General features: G+C 32.1%; 1 protein-coding gene across 1 annotated transcript; it reads right to left on the bottom strand.

Annotated features, from left to right (window-relative positions):
• Positions 1 to 1,886: 1,886 nt before the first annotated feature.
• LOC110992985 lies at positions 1,887 to 5,304 on the bottom strand. The gene is made up of 3 exons (XM_022259018.2): positions 4,080 to 5,304; positions 3,310 to 3,435; positions 1,887 to 2,215 (listed from the first exon to the last, which is right to left on the bottom strand). Exons 1-3 carry the CDS (start codon positions 5,094 to 5,096, stop codon positions 2,138 to 2,140), a joined length of 1,221 nt encoding a protein of 406 aa, XP_022114710.2. The 5' UTR covers positions 5,097 to 5,304; the 3' UTR covers positions 1,887 to 2,137.
• Between the last annotated feature and the right edge of the window lie 19,974 nt (positions 5,305 to 25,278).

Genomic DNA, 25,278 nt, shown 5'->3' with positions numbered 1-25,278 from the left:
TTTTTCGGTTTTTGTTTTTTGCGGGCCTTAGACTAGAATATACCTTTGTATGAAGTTGTAGATACTAAATTGGTGTTTTTCGCACACGTGGCCGTACGTACGAACAACTTACGTACGACCAACGTACGTATGAACAACGTACGTATGTTTACCAGTCTATGGGCTAGATGAATATGTTAATATTATTTTAGTAATCAACCAATGCTGTGCTTATTTTTCCGCCAAAAGGAATGTTTGTCTTTGACAAATGACTTTTGAGTAGATCCTAGTTTTATTGTACTAGTAGTGGCGCTTTCCAAGGTATAATTTAACGATATTTTTCAGGTCGATTTCGATTTGACACCAAATTAATAGTTCTTTATTTATTATTTTGAAGATGCAAAACGGAACGTGTTATAAAGAATAATTTATGTTCACCCGCTTTTTTACGCTTACAATTCAATATTGTGTAATATAAATTATTATTTAAGGTGTACATAATCTAATTTTATTTTATTTAGTATGTTTTCATTATTTCAGTTAAAATAAACTAACGTCAATTAAGAGTTTTGGTTATTTTATTTACCGATGAATGGATGAATTTTTTTTGTTATTGAAAGAGGTCGCCGTTAAAGCATGGAATAAACAGGTCCTTTGGATGCTCCTAAATTCGATACTGTACTGGACCAGTGTTGTCAATTTATATTATTTTACTTCACGTATGAAAATAATTATGATTGTTTAATCATGCGGCAGCTTTGTGCCAGTTTCAAGTAAAAGGTAGAGAAACTACACGCGAGAAGAAATAAAGAAACATTTGATAATTAAATCTAATTATTATAATATTATTATTGATTATGAAAGGAGATTATACATTATAATACTATAAAGGATAAAGCAAAAGGCAGGAGGTTTTAGTCGAAAAAGGATCATATAGTAATTGTAAGGAATTCAGAAAGGTGGTGCGGTCATATTGGGAACGCCAGCCTTTATATCTTGGATCTTACACCACTCCTGAATTGAGTGGGTATATAATTAGTTGCTGAATATAGTTTAGATGGCGATGGCGCGCTTCGTTTTTCGCAGATTATTTATACGGCACTTTCACAGGAGACTTTTAAAATAATAAAACATACAGGTGGTAAAACAATTTAATTTATGTACATAGCACAAGATTATGACAAACTATTGGACACAAAAGCTTGAAATTAACATCTAGATATTATGTGCGGCTTATGATATAAAATTTCGCATGATACAGCGTGTTCGGCACTTGTAAAACGATGCCGTGCAATTCCTTTCATTTTATCACAAACCGATTATGCCCTTCCTTGATAACACACCTTATTCTAACGAAGCACAAAAAATACCTAGTGCTTTTACAAAAATAGGTTACTAATCGGACTTTACCACTAGAAATTAACAAAAACGCTATATCAGTCTTATATCTATTTAACAAAGCAATTTTGTGAATGTAGGTACGCCGGTACTTAATCTAGTCCAATATATTAAAAAATAAATGTCCACACCACATTTATTAATACTGAGATTTCTTAAAATACTTTCAGATATGGAAAATGCGTTTCGGAAACAGCGAATATATTTTTGATAGTGTCTAAAAGCTCATGATAGCTAAAGATTATATTTTATGTTTAAGACGTTATATTAATAGAAATTATTTAATTTATTAAATTCAATAATATTAGGAAATGGTAACCCAATACAGCATTGATTAATGGTGATTTTAAATTTGGCAATAATTCCTCTCATTCAGTCTAAAACAGTTTATGAGCAAAACCATAGATTTAGGATGACAAAGCCTGGTAAAATTAAATATATGCTCTATGGTCACAGACTTCAATTTAATCGTAGATAGAGTATAGAACCATAGTCCGTCTACGAATTTAATAATGAACATTGTATATGGATGTCTTTTTATCGATCAATGAGATACCATAGACATTAGGTTGTTATATGATAGATTATGTAAAATTTAATTATCATTTAAGGTCTTATGCACGATTAGGAAAATTACTCATCAAAAGATTTTTTTATAGTATTTAAATGGAAATGGATCTAAAAATCATGTATTTTATATTCAAAATGTTTCCTTAATGTGCATATGACAAAAAGCAAAATTAAATTATAATTTCTCATCTCACTCCTCGACTTCTTCTGGATTTTCAGCCGTCAATAAGTTAGTGTTGTCGTCAGTTTGAGATTCGGCGGATAACTTCTAGAAAATCAAAATATAATACTGTTATCAATATGCATAGGTAAATCATATAAATGTTGATACGAAGACAGGAACGCTGTGTTCCCAAACTAATACCTATATACTTATTTCATAATTATGTTTGAGTTAACTGCAATTAGCAGAATAAACGAATCATAATCAATAAATAAAGATGCCTATTATATTATTATTATTATAATTTGATACAATTGATAAGATGTCAATAATATTATTTAGGAACGTTAAGGCGTGAAGAAATCTATTGGGCGTCATGTCTTTGTCATACGATTGAAATAAGAGTACCTACTTACGTTCTCTTATTTCAATCGTATGACAAATACAATTAATGTTATATTATGCTGAAATAAAAGATTATTCGACGCATTTGAACGCTACCATACCACAATTAAATTATTTATATACTAAATCACTCAAGCCGGCATGCACATTGCTACTACTTTATTTATTTAGATACTAAAAAAGAGTTGTAAGCAGGCTAAAAATCAAGAAATAAAGATCTTTTAGAGAAGTTTCTATTCACTATTTGTGCCTATTACTGAGGAGATACCAAGCAGGTGTCCAGTTTATCGATCTAGGTCCGATACGGCGTCTACATCACCGTTCTCGCTATATTATTAATGCGACAGGACAGGACATATCGATCGATATATGCATCGCTGTAAACTAACATAATATGCAAAACTGCTGTAAGTAAACTGTAAGTGCTTATCTTAAAAGCGTAAAGGTTAGGTTTAGAAAATGATGCGATCCAACAAATGTCTATAAAAATTACATATAGGGTAAGAAAAGAACAAGAACAACAACAAAGTTTGCAAAGTGACACGATAGTGATAAGAAAAAAGATTTATATATGAATTATATTAACGTTTTTAGAAAATGAAAATGTGGCCTCAGATTTCTGTACCAATCTTCTGTAGCTAACACACGCCAGTCGCCTTTTTGTTTCTAAGGCCAACTTCCTAACGATGTTTTTTTTCACCGTACGAGTGAGTATTAAATGCCCACATAGACAGTCGATTGATGCAACTGCCAACACTGCTTTCTTATAAGAGCTGATACATTATTATTCTTACCCCAGTATGAGCGCAGGGATGGCTGGTACGTTTTCTTAACTTGATCGCAAAAGCCAATAGTAGCACCAGAGTCATCGATGATAAAGCCGCTGTTAATAGTGGTAGTAAGATGCCATCATTGGGGCTCTGTGAAAAAGAATCTTTAAAACACCAGAATTCTGACTGAATTCGACTTATTTATGTCTGAAAAAGCTTATTAAATAAAAGTCTTTAGACCTGTAATCATGTAAAAGGTAATATCGGATTCGTGGTTATAACAAAAATCCTAATGAACTTTTCTTTCCCAAAGCGAAACAAAATAAATCCAGAACTAATATGAACTAGGATTAATCTTTTGATTATGAACCAAGAAATCGGGTTTTTACACTTAACAACAAGCAACAACAAATAAACAGTAAACAAATTCTTCAGGCAATGCGAAAAAAATATGAAGAAAACATTTTTTTGTAAATTCAAAGCCAATTCTTAGAACTTAATATTTGTTGACTATTATTGTGGTTTGTATTGCCTTTGATTAACGTCACATAGGACATCCTAAAAATCCATTGCCTATATATTTGTAATGGATATTAAAAATATACTAGAGAATACTAAAGGCTCTAAGTAATTAATATCACTAAAAGATTTAGGAAAATATTCTTATGACTGCCAATATTATAACGGCAAAGTAATTTACTTTAACCAACATATTATTTTGGCATTGGCACAATAATAACCAACCTGTTTATTGAAATCAATTATCACAAGTCGATCGTTATCGAAATACTTACATTCACAGGCCACTGGAAGTAAGTTGAGGAATCTACAAATGGCCATTTCTGGCCATACCAGCCATTTGTGGTCTTAGAAACTGTAACTTCATCTGAATCCGAGCCCACCGCCGTATCTGGTTTTAATGGTGGTAAAGAAAATACTTCGTCCTCTTCTAGCGTTTCCTTTACCTCTTCATCGGTATCTGCGGATAGCAGTGTGTCTTTTAGGTCATTGAACTTTGATAGATCACTCGCACTAGCTTCAGTAGTTGCTATGTTCTTCATCGTAGCCTTTGTGGTGATCAATACATCTTCAAATACTTTCGGGCTATCCGTTACAACTTTCTCTGTAGAGTGAATGGAATAATAGTTAAAAACGTCACGAATCGTTATAGGTTCTGAGGTGACGGTTGGTCTAATTATTATGTCCTTATCCCATGGCCTCATGGACATGTAATGGTCTAGAAGACGCACACTTCCTGAAGGTGTACCAATGAGTGGAATCCGTTCGATATCTTCTGTTGGTAATTGTGGTAGAGCCGTCGATGACGCTGCTTTCCAAGACCTTAAAGCAGGCATCGTCCATGGATTTGTAATCTTTTCACTGGTCACAGTTATGGGGACTGGTGAAGTAGTAGAGGAAGTTATTGTGGTAGTTAAAATGTCCAATTTAGGTTTCATGGTAGTTTCAGCAGACATCTTCAGTTCCTTTTTACGGGATCGTAATATTTCTCTTCCACCAGGAGTGAGAGCTGGCGTCGTAGTATCATGGTGATCGAATTGCATTCTTCGTGCAAATATAGCACCGTTCATAACGTAAAGAGGAACCGAAGCCAATGCTAGGGCTATAACGGTTCCAAATATAACCATTAATACATATTTGAGGGTTGATCTTCGCCTGGACCGTCTCACGTGAATTGAGGGGCTGTAATCGCGCCCTTTCCCTTTAAGTCCACTGTTGTTAAGCACTTCTTCGGTCTGCGGAAGGATAGTATACTGAAGACTATTTTCGCCATGGCGCACAGTTTTATACATGATGACGTAAAAACCACTGTTAGAAGTAGCACTAGCAAATCACATGCTCGTTTTCACTGAAGGTTGGTATAAAATTAAAATATTACGAGATTTAAAACTCCCGACATTTGGTACGACGGGCCCTAGAGTTTCCTGCTTTGTGCTTCGTTCGGGGTTTATGATATCTGTAAAAGGTGCTGGGCGCATGCGCGACAACATTGAGCGGCTGCGTGGTCCCTTTCTGTCTTCCTAGTTGCTTCTTGGTAGTAGTTGAGGTTATGACTAAGACACCGGCATTTTTAGAATTGATTCCTTGAATTAACAAAGTTCATTAACCGCTCAATAAGCGGCTTACTAGTCTAATTATATATGATAATTATTATGTTGTCAAGTATTTACTAATATAAGAATCACGTTAATATTTCACGTGACTTTCGAATAAATTTATATTTATATTATTTGTAAAACAATTTTTGTGAATAAATAAAATATTATTAGAAACCTATATTTTAGATGGTCATAAATTTTTATTTAATAAAATAATAATATTTTACGCAATATTTACGCATACATTAGCACATTAAAAACACATTCTACATAAAATGTATATCAGTTATTAATTTACAAAAAATAAAGATCAGTCTTATGAATCACTTGTCTGGTTTCGCCGAATTTAACTGATTCACGTTTCTCGCATATCCACATTGCTATCGCCTGATCAATTTTAAAAGCAAAATGTCTTTGCCTTCTCATTAATCCTATAAGCAGATTGACACCTATTTTCTTATTCCGGATGAACCACTTACCACAACATTTTAAAATCTCGACATGAGCATCGCAACAGCGATTGCTTCGTCTTCTTCATTCCCTCATCGTGATTCAATTTTAAGATTAAGTAATTATTGCCCTACATATTAGATAAAAGATTTTATAAAATTATCAGAAGATTTCGTAATATGTATGATGTTGTAGACTTCATAAATAAATAAATAAATAAAATAAAAATTGATAAAAAAAGCGTTATTTGGGAATCTATTTTCAAAATAAGCTTACTAAAATAAACATTCGTTTTAAGCTATGAAATAATGTAATTAAAGATAATGCAGAATAGAATATCATTTATAAAATGTATTTTAATGTTTAAATAGTGAAGCCCGTACCATGTAAGGCAGACTTTTTTCTACTACATAATTCCAATTTTTATAGCCTAGGATATGTCACCAGCATTCAGAACCTAACAAACATGGCTTTCGAAAATCGAATCCAAGGCGTAATCGTTTAGTTTATAGAATAAATTTGCTGGTCCACTGAGTCACTGAAGCTGTGTGTATGATAAAAAATAATAAAAAAACTAGAACACGTTTACAACTGAGTATTAAAAATTATGTAAGAACAGAGAAGGTAAGTAAATAAAACGTTTTTACTTTGAACTTGTCAAGGAACTCGTTAGAGGGATGTCGCCGGTTTGGACAGTTTATTGCAGTTTTCAGAATTTAATAAAGAAAAGGAAATTCGATTAAAAAAGTTCGAGACAACAAAGTAAAGAATTTTTATATGATGTTGAAATTGGTTAATTATTTTTAGGAAAGAGGGGCAGAAACTGCTCTAAAACTCAGGCTTTTGGAGACTTGTCAAGTTTAACTAGATTAGATAATCGATATCTGCCAATACGAACAATGAATGTCATGAAGAAGAAATAAAAAACCTTATTATTTACAATAAAAAGGGTGCATAGTATATTAGCGCTAGTATATTACTCTGTTGCTCTCATATTCACTTTAACATAATATTATTTTACCGTACTGTACTTGTCGGGAGACTGTTGCCTTTTTGATAAAGTTTTATGATTTAAAAATGACTTATACTCACTTGAATTGATTTGACTTATTGATTAATTTAGTTTTATTTCTCTGTTTAAATGCGCCTATACAGCGTTGGATAAGTTTTCAGTACAATTTCTGTTCTATAAAAAAAAACAATAATCTTAATTTCAGTATTTGACTTTACGTAATGTGATTATTGCGTTGCAAGTAACTAACTTAAGTATTTTCACTATATGTTTATAATCTATTTAAGATTTCTTATAAATCCTAAGTATATAAAGTTAAACATTTAGATAAACGTCGCAATCCCTCAAAGGTTTTAATTAACTTTGAAAACTTTAACTAGAAAATGTACAAAATTTTCTCATGGGACGAAATAATTGATTTTGTCCTAACCTTCGATATATCGCTTTAGGCTTATTGTTAGAAAAAATTCGTCAAGTCGCATATTAACAAGTTTTTGCGTCCGGTCAAACGAACACATACGAATACTAATTTACTTGACCTTGGAGGGAATCACGTTTCCTTTCGAAATTTATTTCGAGTATAAGACTAAAAAGGGCTCGCGCTTCGTCGCACTTTTTGCCTTAGTAACTATTATGTGATTTTCAGCCAAATATTCTATAGTTTTTCTGTTTTTACACGTTCGGAAATTCAGTGAAAAAATCGTTGTAGTTTAAAATTAATATAGTTTACACGGTAAAGTTAAGGTGATAATATCGTATACTCTATCAAAATGTAACGATAATTGTTTTTAGTTCCAAATTCAAATATTGTTATTTTTTTAAACAGAATTCTGTCTTTGATGTTGGCGGGGAGATTTGAATTGTATTTGTTATTTAAATTGAATCCATGCTGTTCTTAGCTCATATTATCTATAAAAAAATCATCGAACAAGGAATCTTTAACTTTTGTTCAAAGATAGGAATGTCTCTTTAGAGTACAAGATATAAAATATTGTAAAAACGTATGGCTTTAATATTACAATCATAAAACGTTCATATTAAATATCAATGATAATTTTGTACATGTTTATATAAGATAGGTACATAAATGTGTATTTATAGAAGATAATGGTAAGAAGGAACACAGCCATGTTATCTAATATACTCATAATTGATATCCTGCAATGATAGAGTATTCAATTAAATAAAAATTTCGCGATAAATGTTTTTGATTGAACAGATAATCCTAAAACTAACTCTATAGAAAAGCATAACAATTCTATTTACTTGCAATAAAATATACTATGTAGAAATCATATCTATCGTATTTATCGTATCGTATCGTATACGTATCGTATTTTTACTCTGTTAAGAATAATCGCAATAAATGTATTGCGTTGAAACAGTAGGAACAGATCCGTTATTCCACGTTGATTTCGGGTTTATTAGCAAAATATTTTGTGACCTTTTCTACAATAATTGTTATAATTACCTTTTTTGTTTGTAATTTTTGTTACGTATACTTTGTATTGGTACCGTACAAAGTAAGTCCCTTCCGTAGTACGCATATTGCATTCATACAGACAGACGCGAGACTATATTTTTTTTAATATGTAACAATTTACACATCAAGTCAACAAGTTGAATAAAAAATATTAAAATATATCATAAAAACTTTCTTTTGGACAAAAAAAAGGAATTGGAGATTTCCACAATCACCCAAATTACTACGGGCCGAAGGCAAAAATTTCCGCAAGCGTTGATTAAAGAAGCATCAACGACAAAGGGATATAGGGCTTCCTTTTAGTACAATGACATCGCCAGCTATTTTAGTTGTCTGGAACTTCGCCAGCACTGGTGAATAAATGCACATGACACATGCACCCTCCGTTTTGAATTATTCCAAAAAATATAGGAAGCTACTAACTTTGTCGCAAATAAGGTTCGTCTTAGGGCAACAAGGCCTCTATAAAAGATACTTTAATAAAATAATCTATACTTGGTTTCGCTATATTATTATGTAAACTGGATTGAAAAGAATAATAAATTTGGGCCAAGAGGGCAACAAAGATGTGGTGTGTCCTCCAGACCCCTTAACACAGCATTGTATATATTATCACAAATATAGATTACTAATATTATTTTACTTTGATGGGATTATACCATTTATCAGGTTAATAATATAATATATATTTAATATAATATATTATATTATTTAATAATTATTTTATTAATTAATAATAAAATATATATTATTTTATTTCCAATCATGACAAAAAATATAATATACAACTTAGAATATTTTTACTTGTTATCCTATATCCTAGCTACCGTCAGTACCGTCGATCGGAACCCATTCACAGGTAAAGGCCTCCTCCAGCTTTTTTATGACTTTCTTTCTATGACTTTTCTTCTATTTGTTCTATCCACCTTTTTTTGTGCGTGGCCTACTTGTTTTCTCCTTGGCATATAGTTCTTTTTTATAGCAATAAGCAATAAATATAGACACTTTATCTCGTTTTCTTTATACAATTATGATCTATTGATATTTTCATACAATTCACATCTAAATATCCTTGAAAGTTCAAAGCATCGTCCGATATCGTTAACGAGTTGCCTAAACAAACATCTCACACATCTGTTTGGCCACTAATGTTAGCGAACCAATGCCCCTAAGGTTATGTGTGTTTACCTTAAAAACATACGCATACGGCTGCAAACGCCTAACCCTCTTAAAGGTAATTTTTCTTTAACGTAGCAAACTAGATTTGAACAACTACCATCGCTAGATGCCAGTGATTAGGTATAATTGCTTCTACGTATTGCAAGTGGTATTGAACTGCTAAACGTGACCTTTTAGTTACTAGCTATTATAACTGTCAAATGAGACACACAATTATTGACTTTCTGTTGTAAAATCTACAAAAAGATAGACTCATACCGCAGCTCAGAAAATCACAATTTCACTATCGAGTGAACAGGGAAGTTCTCTTTTCCTACAGCTGTAAATCAAATTAATTTTTTAAATAGTATTTATACGTTTTTATTGTCTGCAACATTCTTGTATTATTATTTTGTTTATCACAAATCATTTTTCATAGAAATAAACACACCCATAAATGCTCTTTCGATTTTTTTCATTTTAGTGGTGTTAAACTTTGTGTAAAAGTAAAATCGAAAAATATTCTCTAGCAAGCTTTAAACGAAACTACCTGCATAGTAAACAAAACTTTTTGTGTTGTTTTTTCTAAGTCCCTAAGGGTTAGATAACTACTTTCTTATCTTATCCTGGCACTTCTTAGCTTTAGATAATGAACTATTGCTATGTAAGATACGAATTTACATAAACGTGTGAAGTCTTGGCAATGATATAAGCGTTTTTACTGGTTGAAATGAGGAGTGTTTCTCTATAAATATAACTAGGGAAGGCAGGTTCTTTTTCCTAGATTTATGTCAAATGTGTTTCACTGGCTACTTATTATTTCTAGTGTCTCTACCATTACGTTATACGTTATATAGTATATTATATAATATGTACCACACAGATCATACTACGACAGTAAATAAAAAAATGAATATTAATCATTTGGAATTACAATTAGAAATATTACAGGTGTAATTCAAAAGAAAGTTTACATTTAGCTTACTGCGTGAACAAACACTATTTTCATACTCGACTTACTTTTTTATAAATTGATCAACTAAATATAAACTTTCTTATGAGACACCTATATAATATGTGTGAAATATAGTCGGAAATATATACCTTATAATTATGTCAAATCTGACTTAGGTTTCAGATTTCTAGACTAATACCCATTGTTACATAGTCATATGATGGAAGTGCATCGTCCGCTCATGACCCTGGCTGGCCCATTGCCATGACAACACGGGCACAGAGCCAGCTAAAACCTTCCGCATCACAATTCGTCCATATTTTAATAGTCATCATGTGCGTCGAGAAAACATTTACAACTAGCTGACCCTTATAAATTATATTATTATTGTGCATCTCATTATACGATTTTAAACAGATACTTGCGGTTCCATGATGGCTGTCTTCCAAGTAACATTTGTCTAAAAATTGCAACGACGAATCAAATGAATTCATTTTTACTGTACTGAAATAAAGTCGTGGGCAACAAATTATTTGCTATGAATTTCATATTAGTCTTATCAGATGGTGATTGTTTACTTTCTGACATCTGATTTTAATATATATACTACTATACCATTTAAGTTAACGTGTAAATAGCCTTGTCCATAACTTTGCGTATAATAAATCTGCAATTATAATTTAAGCAAATAATTATATGTAATGTATGAATGAATAAATAAATATTCGTCTTTAGATTATATTAATATCGCAGTTTATTTTAAAATCATTGGTAGACTATCAATCTAAATATTAGATAGGCAAAATAAAAGAGCATGGTAATGAGAGCACCTCAGGGTATCTACGATCAATGTTTCCAATACATTAAAATCGCACCGTAATGGATAATTAATTGATAATTATTGGCAGATTGCCTTGGTGTTTGTAACTTTGCTTTTAAGGGTATAAAATTAAATCTAAATTTTTGACTGCAACTAAGGATACGATATGGAAGTATGTAAATTTACTTGACACTTATCAGTTATCACCATGAACCATCACAACCTATCTTCGGCCCTACAAGATTACATCAAAAGTGAAAACATAGCAATTCTCAAATTAAGACAGAAAGAATAAACATATTCACATATTGGATATAAACATATACATACCCATTATTAAAATACACTACGAAAAATATTTCCCAATTATATTACCTATTAAAAAAAATTCAAACAAATCAAATATGCTGCTAAATCCCCAGCATATCTGACTGACATTCCAAAAGACAACTTTTACATAATATCCTGAAAGAAGTCATGTTTTGGATGTTGCGGATCTGGCATGTTGTTCCATCAGTTGCATTGCATCGAAAATTACCGCCTGATGTTTAGGGAAAAGTTTCATAACTGATTATTATCAGTTCATATATCCCTCATATATGATATCTACTTGATGTTTCTCAAAGCTCATATATATATATATATATGTATCAAGATATCGAATAACACCAAAAATCTTTGAGAAGAGATTGTACAAAGAACTCCAAATACACTATCTAACAAAACCCAATATCGTTGTAGTTCAATATCCGCTGTCATAAATTTACTTTTAAACCTTATGTATCGAAAAAGTTTAATAACAAACCTAAACAAAAATGATAAATAAACATACACAAAGTCAAATTTTATATATAGATTTCAATGGCATTGAGCGAGCTAGGACGGTTATTCAACTGTTTGTCTATTTCCGACATATGAGAACGTACCTGAGTTTCCGAAAGTGAAATGGAAGGTTATAAAATTGAACGTTTTTGGACAGAGGCCAGGCGATCACTCAAAAGTCGAACGAGTTAAACAGCCACGCTAACTGGCTCCGTTTGACTTGGTAAAAACGAATTGAAAGAATAAATAAACAGTTTAAAATAGCCATAATTTTATTATGCAGCCGCACTGTGGTGTATAATATGTCGAAGAGTAGTTCCTCAAAAAAAGAAAAACTTAGTATTATAATACACAAATAAAGTGTATTTACAATATAGTTAACATACACAGTAATAATAATAATTAAAAATAGAAAACTAAAATTAATTTTAGTTTTAATTTTTAATCACTTAACATCAGGTGAGCCTCCTGCCCGTTCGCCCCCTGTTCTATAAAAAAAATTAAAAACTTTAGTCCTTGTGTACCATGATGACAGCGTTTCCTCACTGTATTGTGATACTTATTCGTTGAGCGAGGAAAGCTACCAGGTGCCAACTGAAATATTTAATTTCTATACACTTTAAACCCATGGCCCAAGAGTGTATCTCAAACGGAACAAAATTAATGTTGGAGGATAGACTCTTGTATCAGTTTATTATTTTCCGTCTGAAATCTATTTTGATAGTCATATATATTCTCGCGTATTCGTGAATTGGTCATCTAAACGCGGTGCTAGTGTAACTACGAAATATTATAAAGTGAAAATTGACAGTTATCTGACTGTTGGCACTTGGCACTGTATTAGCGATTTTTCTTCGAAACATGACAAATGACGGTATTACTTTGGCTCAGACATCTATTTCATATAAACTGTCTTGTATAATATATCCATTTCGTATGATCGTACGTCCCTCATAAAATGTGTTGTTTATTATTACTCAATGGTATAATACATTAAGAATGTAGGACGACGGAAAACATCTAGTCTAATGTGTATATTATTTCTAATTATATTGATTAACAACCAAGGATCGTTTTTGTATGACATATATATGGTGACTTCTAATAGCTTATTTAATTATAATTTATCAATTTCTGTGACGGGAAAAAAATTTGAAATGTCACTTTTATGGCTCAATTCATCCTCATTGTCTTTATTACAAGATGTGTTTGAAACATAGCATTAGGTTTCTGATACATTGTTGGGATTCATATGTTTCAGGGTACTTTAATGGTGAACTGGAACTAACTACTAACCTAGATTGATAAGAAATATAATTGACAACACATATAAAAGAAATGTTTTTTTATTACTATTAATTGTATGAAATATTCGACGACGAGATTATAAATCTTGGCACTTATTTTAATCTCAAGTTTAAAGGCGATGTTGAACTTGGGACTCTTAATATTTTTTGTTTTCGATGAAATTCTGATTTACTGCGACACATCTCCGGAGGCAAACAATTATTTTTTTAAACTGTACTTTAGTCCATAAGATTTTGTTTATGCTCCTGAACAGTTAATATTATATTTATAATTGGTTTTTGGAACGAACTCAAAACGTAATTTACCCTTTTTTAAACACGATCAATTTTCATAGAATTTCCCGGACATCTGGCAGTATAAATTATTAAACAAAAATTAAATATTATACGCGTATTATGGTTAAGATAAAGCTGCGCTCCATATGTGCGCCTGCGACGTTCCCACGACTCCCCTCACCCCGCGAAACACCATGTGGTGTCGGCCAGTTAAGGTGGCCTTTTTAGTTACCGTTGTTCAAACTAAATGTCTCTGAAATGAGATTTTTAGAGCTCTTGCTAGGATGGTTACCTCCCGGGTTTGTGCATAGGGCTTCAACGACAGCTTGACGATAATTGATAGATGCCTAATTGATTAGAATTGATTAAATGAGATGAAAATCCCGCTTGTTTAAAAAAATCCAGTTTTTAAATAATCAACTGCTTCCGTAGTTGAACACGCATTGCGTGTTGTACTAAGGTCGGTACCTGGATCCTAAACACATTGCGATTAAAAAATATTCTCTATGCGAATATGTAAAATCACATGGCCCTACACCTCTGCTGGGACCCAAAGAGAGCTTTGGCCTCCGAAACTACAGAACGCCGAGCGCCGAGCGGCTCTTCGTATTACCTTGACCAAAATCGGTAAAGCTAAAGCCCAAAGACTTCTTTAGTCATATTATCTATCGCATTACTATAGTATTATATAGTATGGAATACTATAGTAATGCGAGAAGCGGTTCCGGAACGATACCGCGATGTGGATGTGAATTATTTTTTTAAATAACCAAGTATAATACAAAATGACTCTTTTGGAAATCGGGTAAATTAAGGAAGTACTGTTGACATCAAAAACATGACACAATGATGACAGATTGTTAACGGATTACTTACAGGACTTACATTGTCTTAATGATAACGATATAGTGATGGTTTAATGAACTTTCGTTTTTACCTGACTCTTATAAAATGGATATCAAGGTGTACAAGAAAATGAAAACAGAATTAAATTTCAAGAAAATAAATAATTATTTGCGTGTATGTGTTGAATAACAATGATTGTTTTTCATTTTTTAAGAAAAATATGATTAATACTTACAGAAAAAAAATAAAAATAAAGTAGGCATTTTGTTTAGAGTTAATGAAACATATCATTTATACAAAAAAATAAAAATTAAAAAATACGAAGTATTTACATTTATTATTAATATTATTATTTCGTTATGTGTACTTTAACACCGCTAAACACAAAAATGAGAGAAAATTGCAAAGAAATTTCTGTGACAACACGATGTTTTGAAATTGAATAATATTCAGCTGGAACTGCAGTTTAGCAACAAAAAATGGCTGAACATCGTTTGGTCGAGATTTATCTACCTGCATCACTTTTGATATATTGTCAAATATGTTTAAAGGGACATATTTTTCTGCACCCTGGACTTTCCAATTTCAAACAATGAATAGTGTTTTTTTGATAGCTGTTTTCATGAGTCTCATGTTTCTTAGATCGTGATAGAAAGATAAACATAGAACGTTGTCTATGCAATTTTTAAAAGATAATGTAATTTCTGAATTAGGTATATAAAATACAGGTATTGCAAATGCGGAAGAGTTGCTACATCTGGCGCAGGACGAGACGCGTTTCGGGAAACTGACGGCCAACCTCCAGCAATGGAGAGGCACTTGAAGATGAAGAAGATAATTTTGAAGTTAACGGATCATATTTTCATAATAAGCATAGTGGACATTTCAGTGACTACTTGAAGACCCGTTGTCAAGTCGTTGTGCAAGGGCGGATGCAGCTTAAGCGCCAGGAGGGGGTCACAAGTCGTGGTCAAGTCAAGAACTTATACGTTTGTTCTCATAAAAAGTCATTATATTATATGAAATTATTTAAATATTGAAGATATGTAGTTACATAAAATCTGGATGGTGACAATATATTGAAATAAAATTTACATACAATTCAAAACAAATAAAATATATCTAATAACTAACCTTAAAATTTAATTATTAAAAGGAGTCCCTATAGGCAAGGTTTTATATTGAAATAATATCATTATGTTCAATTAGTGGTCCATCTAGGTCCTGGAACCTCAGCTCAGGGGGGGGGATAAGATTTAGTAAATTGCAATTAGAAAAACATTTTTTTTCTTGTTTTTTTTTTTTAATTTCACGAAGAAAGAAAAATTGCTATTAGAGTAGATTAAACAATGTTTATGTTAAACACTTTTGTAGTTTGTATTATATTCGAGGTCTGTGCGGTACACATGTGCGGTGACGCGACACCTAACCTAACCCAATACGACTTGCACTTGTCAGCTGAGTGACACCAGTGATGGGCTATTTAAGATCATATCGATAACGATAAAAAATAACCCTTTGGCTCACTTATAAGGGCCGCTAGGATATAATTTTTTAGGCACTATAGCCATAAACACACTATTAGGTGATTTTCGAGGTTTAATTACACTTTTAATTAAATGGAAAGGGTGTGGTTTACGTGATCTTTCAGTTGAAGCAATATTCTGGATTTATATATTTGTATGTTAAATTAATTAAGAGTTAAACAAAGGATACAAAGTTTTAAATCAATTAAATACGTATATATTTATGCGTTTCTTATAGTTTAGTGTAAATAACTTTTTGTTTTTAAATGAATGCAGTAATTTTTGGTTATACCAATTCTTAGCTATTTAGTAATATTGTAAATGCGCGCTGAAATTCTTTTAACATATATAATTTTTTCGTATTGATCTATAACTTAAAAAGAAAATGTTAAAAGAATATCGACATCAATACGACGCGACACTATTTTGTTTATAACTGAGTGGGATGAAGTAGACGAGGGTACAAAAAACTAACTTTTTATATGGTGACAAGGAAGAATTTCGGTATGTATACGAAATAATGGTTTTGACTTAAGTCACCCTGCCTTGTTTGATCAAGTGTATTTACTCAGATATTTATAGCATATTTAATCAGGAATTTAGTTATCTTTCGTATGCTTGAAAAATAAAAAAAATAATTAAAGGTGCTTTACACAGAATTAACGTGATAGTAGCGTTCGATTCTGTGAAAAAACAATCGAGTATTGTTTAGAGATCCAAAATATTTTTTGTTCTTTTTTTAAAGAGAACTGACTTACATTTTGAATTGCATCATTTATATATCTTTGCTGTTCTTAGGTAGGTCATATCTATAAACAAAAACATCGAACAAGTCTGTCTTATATATTGCATCGCCAATAATATAAAATGATAATAAATAGTATAGAATATAAATTGTGTCTAAAAATGCTCTAGTATTTTTGCGTTTGTTACAATATTAATTATTTATAAGAAACAGTAATTTCGTATTTATTTTTGAGAAAAAAAGTTTCATTATATTTTCTTCACTTCATGAACAAATGTTAATTGCCCGCATACATAATACAATTTATTAGCGCCAGCACGACCTTAGCCATGAGAATCGCATGCAGAAATATTAAGCTTGTTTTTGGTAACACTTTGTATACTAGATGTAAAAAAACTCTCAAAAAGTCCCATCACCACAACTCATACTAAATAGTTAATTGTATTATGTTTCTGCAACGTCAGCAAAATTAATAAATAAGAAACATAGAATATCAATAATCACATACGACATTACGTATCAACTTATAAAATATAATCAATCATGTTGCTGTTTGAATTTCCAATAACCTCAGAATTAGACAATATGTTTTGCTTGAGGAGTTTTAAAGGTCACTCTCTACTCTAGGCTAGTTTTTAAATATAACAATTTTAAATATTTTTTTATAAATACCAAATGTAAGGTCTAAAGCAGTTGTATATTGCTATATAATGTATTGCAGAGTATAATCAAATCAAATCAAAAGCAAACGATGTGTAAAATAAAAAACTTAACGCTTAAAAAGAGTGGTGGAGAGTTTCCTGCAGTTTTTCTCTTCCGTCAGTGATTTAAGAACTGGCAGTAAATGTAAAATAAGAAGCATTCAATGTATATTTCTTTTTTGACGTTCATAGGTGTACACTGTACAGTGTGATACCTACATGAATAAATTTTGATTTGATTTGTAATCTCTTTACGTATTTGGTTAAAGGCCTGTGTCACATGAAAATTTAGTTTCTTTTTTAGTCTTACAAAATGTAATCTGATAGATTGCCATTTTAATATCCTCATCTATAATGAGCTTTTACATTTATAGATATAGTTATATCAAATATGTTCTGTCTTCGCGTGATTGGTTTTTCATCACGATTATAAAAATATTTCACATCTATAATATAAAAGATATAACATGTTTATAAATAATACGAATACTGAATTTCGTTTACCTCATGATTCTCAAGTTTACGTTATAGGACACCTAGGCAACCAATCGGGTTATTTCACAAAGTTAACAAAATCCTTATTGCGAAATGCGATCACGTTTGTAAGCGGATCTCTTTGATTATATCTCTACGTGGTTGGCTCTCTGTCTTAATAAAATGAACAAACCAGCGTAAAATGATTTGGAAAAGTTATATAATACGTTTTTTTTATAGAACAGAGGGCAAACGGGCAGGTGGCTCACCTGATGTTAAGTGATACCGCCGCCCAAGGATACTCTCGATGCTAGAGGGCTTGCGAGTGCGTTGCCGGCCTTCTAAGAATTTGTACGCTCTTTTCTTGAAGGACCCTAAGTCGTATTGGTTCGGAAATACTTCTTGATAATATGTCTTTAACTACATTAGTGGTCAGTAATGAGCTTAGTTTTAGCACTGCGGAAAATAAACCTGGAAATCGGTTTCAATATGTGGGCGGCAGTAAAACTGACCTGTTAACATCAAGGCGAGGGCCTGCGTACTTCGCTCACTCCAGTGAGCTTCCGTCGCTGCCCTTCAGGCTATTGACCACCCCGCGACGGCCGAAGTTCGAGTCTCGCAGACCGCCAATTCAGGCAGAGCTATGCTCGCCAAAACAGCCTGAGCTGAGCAGTAAAGGCCAGATTCCATTTCTAAATAAAAACTCATTGCATCAAGGGTAGGCGATCAAACCCCACTTCTCTTGCCATCACTCCTCGCTACCATTACTAGATTGTCGAGACTATACGGTACTCTACAATATGTATAATATTATTATTTATCTGACTTCAATTGATACTTATGTACACAATACTAAAACTGTACTTTGCTCTGTATTTTTCTAAAACTATGAAGTGTCTTAAGAATTGATTAGTTATATGAAACATAAGCATTGAATCGTAAAATCATTTATCACTTCAGCATTCGCATCGCACAAACGATTTTATCGAATATTCGAACTTAGAAAATAGGAGCGCCAAAACGTCGCGATTCTTTTGTTTTATTTCGGAGAAACGTCAGAGGCCGACTTCGGCATAAATGATTAGTAACAGAGAGGCGCGTTCCGAAAAGTAATTCTGTCTATTGTTTCATTCTTGTAATGGCATTCTATTTATCTTCACGAATGTGTTAAAACAGAATTCGAACATATTTTGTAGGCTTAGGATATTATGAGTTGAGTCACGTCTGGTGACAAACGTATAGTTAGTACCTATATGTAAACGCAGTCTGACGTATATTTTCCAAGAGGTGTACAATGCACTTTTATAGTTCGACAGACGCGTCAGGCTCACCGCAAAGTGATGTGGCGAAATATCGATAAACTTTTGTTATAATTAAAATATGTATCTCGTACATTGTTTAAACGTAGTATTCGGAAGTTTATATATTTATTTTACTTTTACATTGTCATTATATTATATATATATATATATATATATATTATATAATATACATTGTATTTTAAATTATCAGTTTTGTTCTAATTCCTAAAGCTTCTGTTGTAATACACTTAACATAAATAAAAGACATTTGTGATGAATATACGTTGTATATTTTCTTAATGGTTGATTTATTTGTTTTTATATAATAGGGGGGCAAACGAGCAGACTGTGGAAGACTTCTGGTCATCAAGGTGATCGGAAGGTTGATCAAATTTGGCTCGGAAGGTGTTGAAACGAGGCAGGAAGGAATCAACCCAAACAATTTAACAAATTATTTGTATATATATTGTACCGACAATATTCAATCAAACTTAATAGTCAAAGAACATATTTTGTATGAAAATAATTAATGAATAAACTGATACAAAAATTTTAAACTGGTACAAGCAATAAAGTTTGTATTTGATTAAAAAAAAGTAGTTTTATTTTATTTATGTACAGTAAATCTAAATTTGAATGCTTAAAATTAAAATGTTTCAGAAAATTTTAGTTTGTTTTATTCGATTTAAAAATAATTTTATGATAAGTTAGTCTTCGAAGCTTTGTAGATATGTAATGCCATAGGTGTCTAACTCTATGAAGCGATTCCATGCAAATGTCATTACTATTTTACATTTATAATAAAATAACTTGCCTAAGTTCGCTTAGTATCGGAAACTAATAACTTTTTGTTAAGGAAAATAGAAACTACATAATAGACAATCCAGTACAACTAAACGTGTCTCTAGATGGCGCTAGTATGTATGCAATATCGTTTTCATATTTATAACAACATTCATAAACGAAATAAGCTGGCCATTTGCGTTAAAAAATATCACAAACAAACGGAAAATGCCTCATGGACTATAAGTATTTAATTCGTTATTATTTATCGATATTAGTAGTTATCGATGATTTGGTTACAACCCTACGTAACCGCAAGTTATGAGGCTGGTCACGCACTTCCCTAAACGTTCCGATCTATTGTCTCGCAGACTATACTCATCCTCTTTCTTTACATGTCAAGTAAAGCCGTTAACGTTACCTCGGAGTTCAGGGTTCGACACTTGATAAAAACTCCCTCAGTATAGTACCAATTCAGTTGTTTGAAAACATAACTGTTAACATAAGAACGTTTATGTATTAAAATGATTTAGGTATGAAATCATTTCAATATATACGATTTCAAAATTATTAAAGCAATGTCTGTATATAAATAATATACAGACATTGCTTTAATAACTGTATATAAATAAATGAATCGCAAAAGATGTCGCTAAGCGCAAAACTGGGAGATGGCTGGATCAATTCGAAGTTTTTTACGAAGATCAAACTTAAAAAGGAAGTATTTTTAATTAGCATGTACTTATCTTTTATTTTGGAAAAGCGGACAGACTCTATGGGGTAGCTATTGTTGAAGCTAATGTTCTATTACTAATGTGGTTTAAATAAATACATACTAGACATATAAATAACTTTAAGCCGAAGTTCGCAAAGTCAGCTAGTCTTCAATATATTTCCTAATATCAGCCCTAACGTATAAATTGCTTTATAACCTAGATACATAGGTACGAAGACAGATAAAGCTGAAGAAACAAATTAATATCCATTAAAAGCCAAGCCAAGTTTAATGTACTATATTGCATCTCGGTGTTTCACTTTTATTGTTCCATTTGAGATGATGCGGTTAGCGTAAGTGCTTTTACGAGTATAAAAACTTGCACTGGTTTGAGAAACCCGTTCTCGCACTGGTTTTGTTTTAAAATTTGCCAAATTCTTCTACATCCATAGATATACATAGCTACCAGGTACACTTATAATAAATACTATATATTAGGTCCTAACATATGAAATTGACTTTGACCTCAAATATCTCTTCTTTGGTAAGGAAATCCAAATTAAAATTTTATAGCATATGTGTTTCAAAAACCAGGATTGATTCCCGTTTTATTGTCATTCTATTTATAAAAAGGAGAACATGGCATTTCGCCTTATTTACCAGTAGGTACCTACGAGTTCCACCGTTGCACTGGTGAATATAATATTAAACCCATTGCCTTTCTGTATAATATCATGTCATATAATAAAAATAATGGTTATGGGCTCTGTTAAAATAACTATTATAAAACAAAAATAACTATTACTATATATCATATTTTTTTTATTATTTACTCTACTCCCCAGCCATCGTGTGCAGGGACTTTTTCTATCTCACAAAAATATACATTTCATTATTTCCAATACACTTTTTCACGAATGACGTGCTACGCGTCGGGAAATACGCCCCGGCTACATCGGTAATATTTTTATTTACAGTAGTAATATTACAGTACAATAATAATAATATTATAATTTACGTAAGATTACAAAAATCTAGAAATAAAAATAAATAGAAAATACTCGAATCGACATGTATACAAATAGAAAACAATGGCAACTGTCAAATGGATTTGTCTAATTATACTTTTTATTTATTATAATAGTAATAATAAAATTATTTATTTTTTGTCTTTACGAAGATTTAGTTACTAACTTTCTATTTAGGAGGCTTTTCAATACTCGTTATTAGCGGGTAAATTTAGAAGTACCCATATAAATCAACTTTACTTCACTATACTTTTGATTTATAAAATATAATTTTGCGAGACAATGAACAATAAGATTCTTCCAAATTTCGTACAGAGTAGTAACGTATAAAGTTTATTTATAAAACGGATACAGAATCGGTGAACGGCCGTGACATTTTCAATGTATTAACATTTAAACACTGCATTAACATCTTGCATTTTCAACTTTTCCGATACAGATGTATCACATTTATAACGCTCTTTACTAGTAGCTGAAACTTCCTTTACTGCTAAAGTTTCACGAAGCTTTTACGGTACCAACATATCACGAAACATCTTTAGCGAATATAACCTATTTAATATATAAAACTAGCTGACCTGGCATACGTAGTTTTGCACATATGTGCACGTATGTACAAATATATGCACACAAAATTTCATGAGAATCGGTCAAACCGTACCGGAGGAGTTTAATTACAAACACCGAGACACGAGAATTATATTATATATTAGATAATAAGAGAGCATACTTAAAACTATATATTGTAGGGCTAGTTATTACGATTGAAAGGACAATTTTGGCTAATTGCTACAGCTTGCGACTTTGATCCCTGAGGTAATAAGTTCGAACCCCGGGCTGTGCCCCAATGGACTTTCTGTCTATGTGCTTATCTAACACTGGCACGTACGGTGAAGGAAACATCGTGAGGAATAACTCAAATACCTAAATCTACAACATGTGCACGACTTGTCTAAGCAATCAAAATGATTAAAGAACCTGAGGCCAAAACCCTTATAGGTAGCAGCGCCATGGGATTATTTTTTTAATATTTTACGAGAATCGAGTTCCATTTTGTGACCGATAACTTGATGGATTTGTACTGGAAGATTACCAAACAAACAAAAATCATTTATTCATGTTGGTAACATAATGTACCCTTATGAACTTCAAAAAAGAAATATACATTAAATGCTTCTAATTTTATATTTACTGCCAGTTCTCAAATCAAGGGCGCAGAATGAAAGAGAAGAACTGGTAATAAACTCTCCGCCACTCTTATTAATCGCTAAGATATTTTTTCACAACGTTTGTAAGGAGGTGCAAACATTATACCATGTTCCGTTTTACATCTTAAGTAATAAATAAAATATATATAGTATAGTATAAATAAAATAAATTAAAAACAAAGATGTGTCCTTTATCAGCAGGCTTGGTGAAATAGGAGCACGCACTTACATTCTTGTGGAAACAACATGCAAATACATAGTCGAAAAAACTAACATCAGCGCACCGCAAATAATATTATCAAGAACATTCACCGTTAGTTCAGTCTTACTGGCCCACCTGGGAGAGATAGAATAATAACCTCCACCTCTCCCAAGTAGGCCAGAAGACGTCCACAATGGTTCACCATCTCGTATTACCATCAACCTAATGCTTCAGTCACAAGTAAGCGTCGCTAGTTTGTTTCCACATACAATGAATAGCCAACAGTACAGAATATATGTTGGTAAATTGATAAACGTTTTATTTTTGTTTTAAGTTGATAAGTATGGGTAGATAAGTCGCAGTATCCTTATACCAAGGACACATAACGATCAAATGCTAATTCTATGTGCTACTATGAATATTTTAAGTCTAATGCTTTTATGCCAGGCATGGTATCAGGTATGGAAAGTAAAAATCTTTAATTTTGGAATAAGTGTGTTATAAAGACGCAGTATTCATTGGTGTCTGAATATTTCAACAGAAATAATAGAAATAAAATAGGTAATTTTTTTATTATACTTATTGCGTAAATAATCTTGATGAATAGCGAATGAAGCAACAGAGTAACGCAACTTAGGAAAAACTTAATATCATGATCCTATGCTTTCTTGAGGTGTGGACCTCAGATTACACCTGTATTTGATTATATTTGATGTATCAACCACACTCAACCTTTGAGGAAATGGAAAATAACATACTTTTAATAATTGGTATTGAATTGAACTCGTTATGAATGAATTAGTTACTATCGCACATACATTAATACCAGCTACTCAGACAAATGTAATGAGTATAAAATTTTGGCACGGAATACGCGGGCATCCGCCAAAAGTCCTTGACCTTCTTCAAGAGTTTGTCTATAACAATTGTCTGTACAATGTACATACGAATAACGTAAACGAATCTGTTACCCTTTCAAATTGAAGCAAAATTTTGCGAGTTAACAAAGAACGTTTTTTACATAATTTGTACGTGATTTTTATCATTCACAAAACTATTAATGTGTAACTTGCCTGTTAACAATTTTTCATCATACGATTGACTGATCAGACTTTTATAAGAAAAGGTGTTCAACTATGTGAGTCATACAGCCGACTTATTAATGCTATTCCGCATATTTTAACTGTTGGGAATTTGATTAATATATATATTATATTATATTATATTTACACCAACCAACATGCATTTAAAGCTCTAAAGCTTTGTTTATCAACCTCTTCGTTGTTCCCACCGATTGTGCAAAGCAGACACCATGTCTACTAACAATAAATTAAAAAAAAACTGATATCTGTTATAATATAAAGCTAGGCATAAAACTAAACATCAGGCTAAATCCGGGACGATAATATAAAAATGCTACAGCCATGAACCTCAAAATGCGCTATAGCACGCGAGAACTCGTCTGGTTGGCCTTCATTGGTTCACGAACAAGGCTTCTTTGTGTAGCCCAAGTTCCCTACATATGACGATACATGTACGACTTATATTATGAGGAAGGAGTATAAATATAGCTCAGCGTGATATGAATGTTTTGGTGCCAATTTCCTTTATCGTTTAGTCACTTTTAAACTCAATTTGGTGAGATGTAGTACATACAAGATTTAATTGTATATATGGGTTATAATCTTAATAAAAATAAAATATGTCAGTTGCAGCGTTTTAGATCTGTAGTCAGATTTCCGTTTCTGTTACTTGATCATTTTGTCAATATAATAGGCAAGTAGGTGATCGGCTTCCTCTGTCTGACACACGCAGTAGACTTTTTGGGTCTAAGCCTAGCCGGTATCCCCATGATGTTGTCCTTCACCGAGCGAATGGTTAATGCGCATATAGAAAGAAAGTCCATTGATGCAGTCGGGAATCGAACCTACGACCTCTGGGATGAGAGTCTCACGCTGGGGCCACTAGGCCAACTCTGCTACAGGTATAATATTAATGCCTCGTCCTATTTGTGAATTTTGTCGAAAAAAGTATTTAAATAGTTCAGCCCAGAGCTCACCTGCA

Source organism: Pieris rapae, chromosome 6 (genome assembly GCF_905147795.1).
Source record: "Pieris rapae chromosome 6, ilPieRapa1.1, whole genome shotgun sequence".
Classification (NCBI taxonomy): Eukaryota; Metazoa; Arthropoda; class Insecta; order Lepidoptera; family Pieridae; genus Pieris; species Pieris rapae.
Note: the sequence above shows the minus strand (reverse complement) of the source record. Positions and strands in the feature narration are given on the sequence as shown.

Coding starts and splice junctions, on each gene's coding strand:
- LOC110992985 (XM_022259018.2), bottom strand. CDS start 5,096: ATGTATAAAACTGTGCGCCATGGCGAAAATAGTCTTCAGTATACTATC. Junction 3,436..4,079: donor ACTTCCAGTGGCCTGTGAAT/GTAAGTATTTCG, acceptor TCTTTTTCACAG/AGCCCCAATGATGGCATCTT. Junction 2,216..3,309: donor ATCCCTGCGCTCATACTGGG/GTAAGAATAATA, acceptor TTGATTTTCTAG/AAGTTATCCGCCGAATCTCA.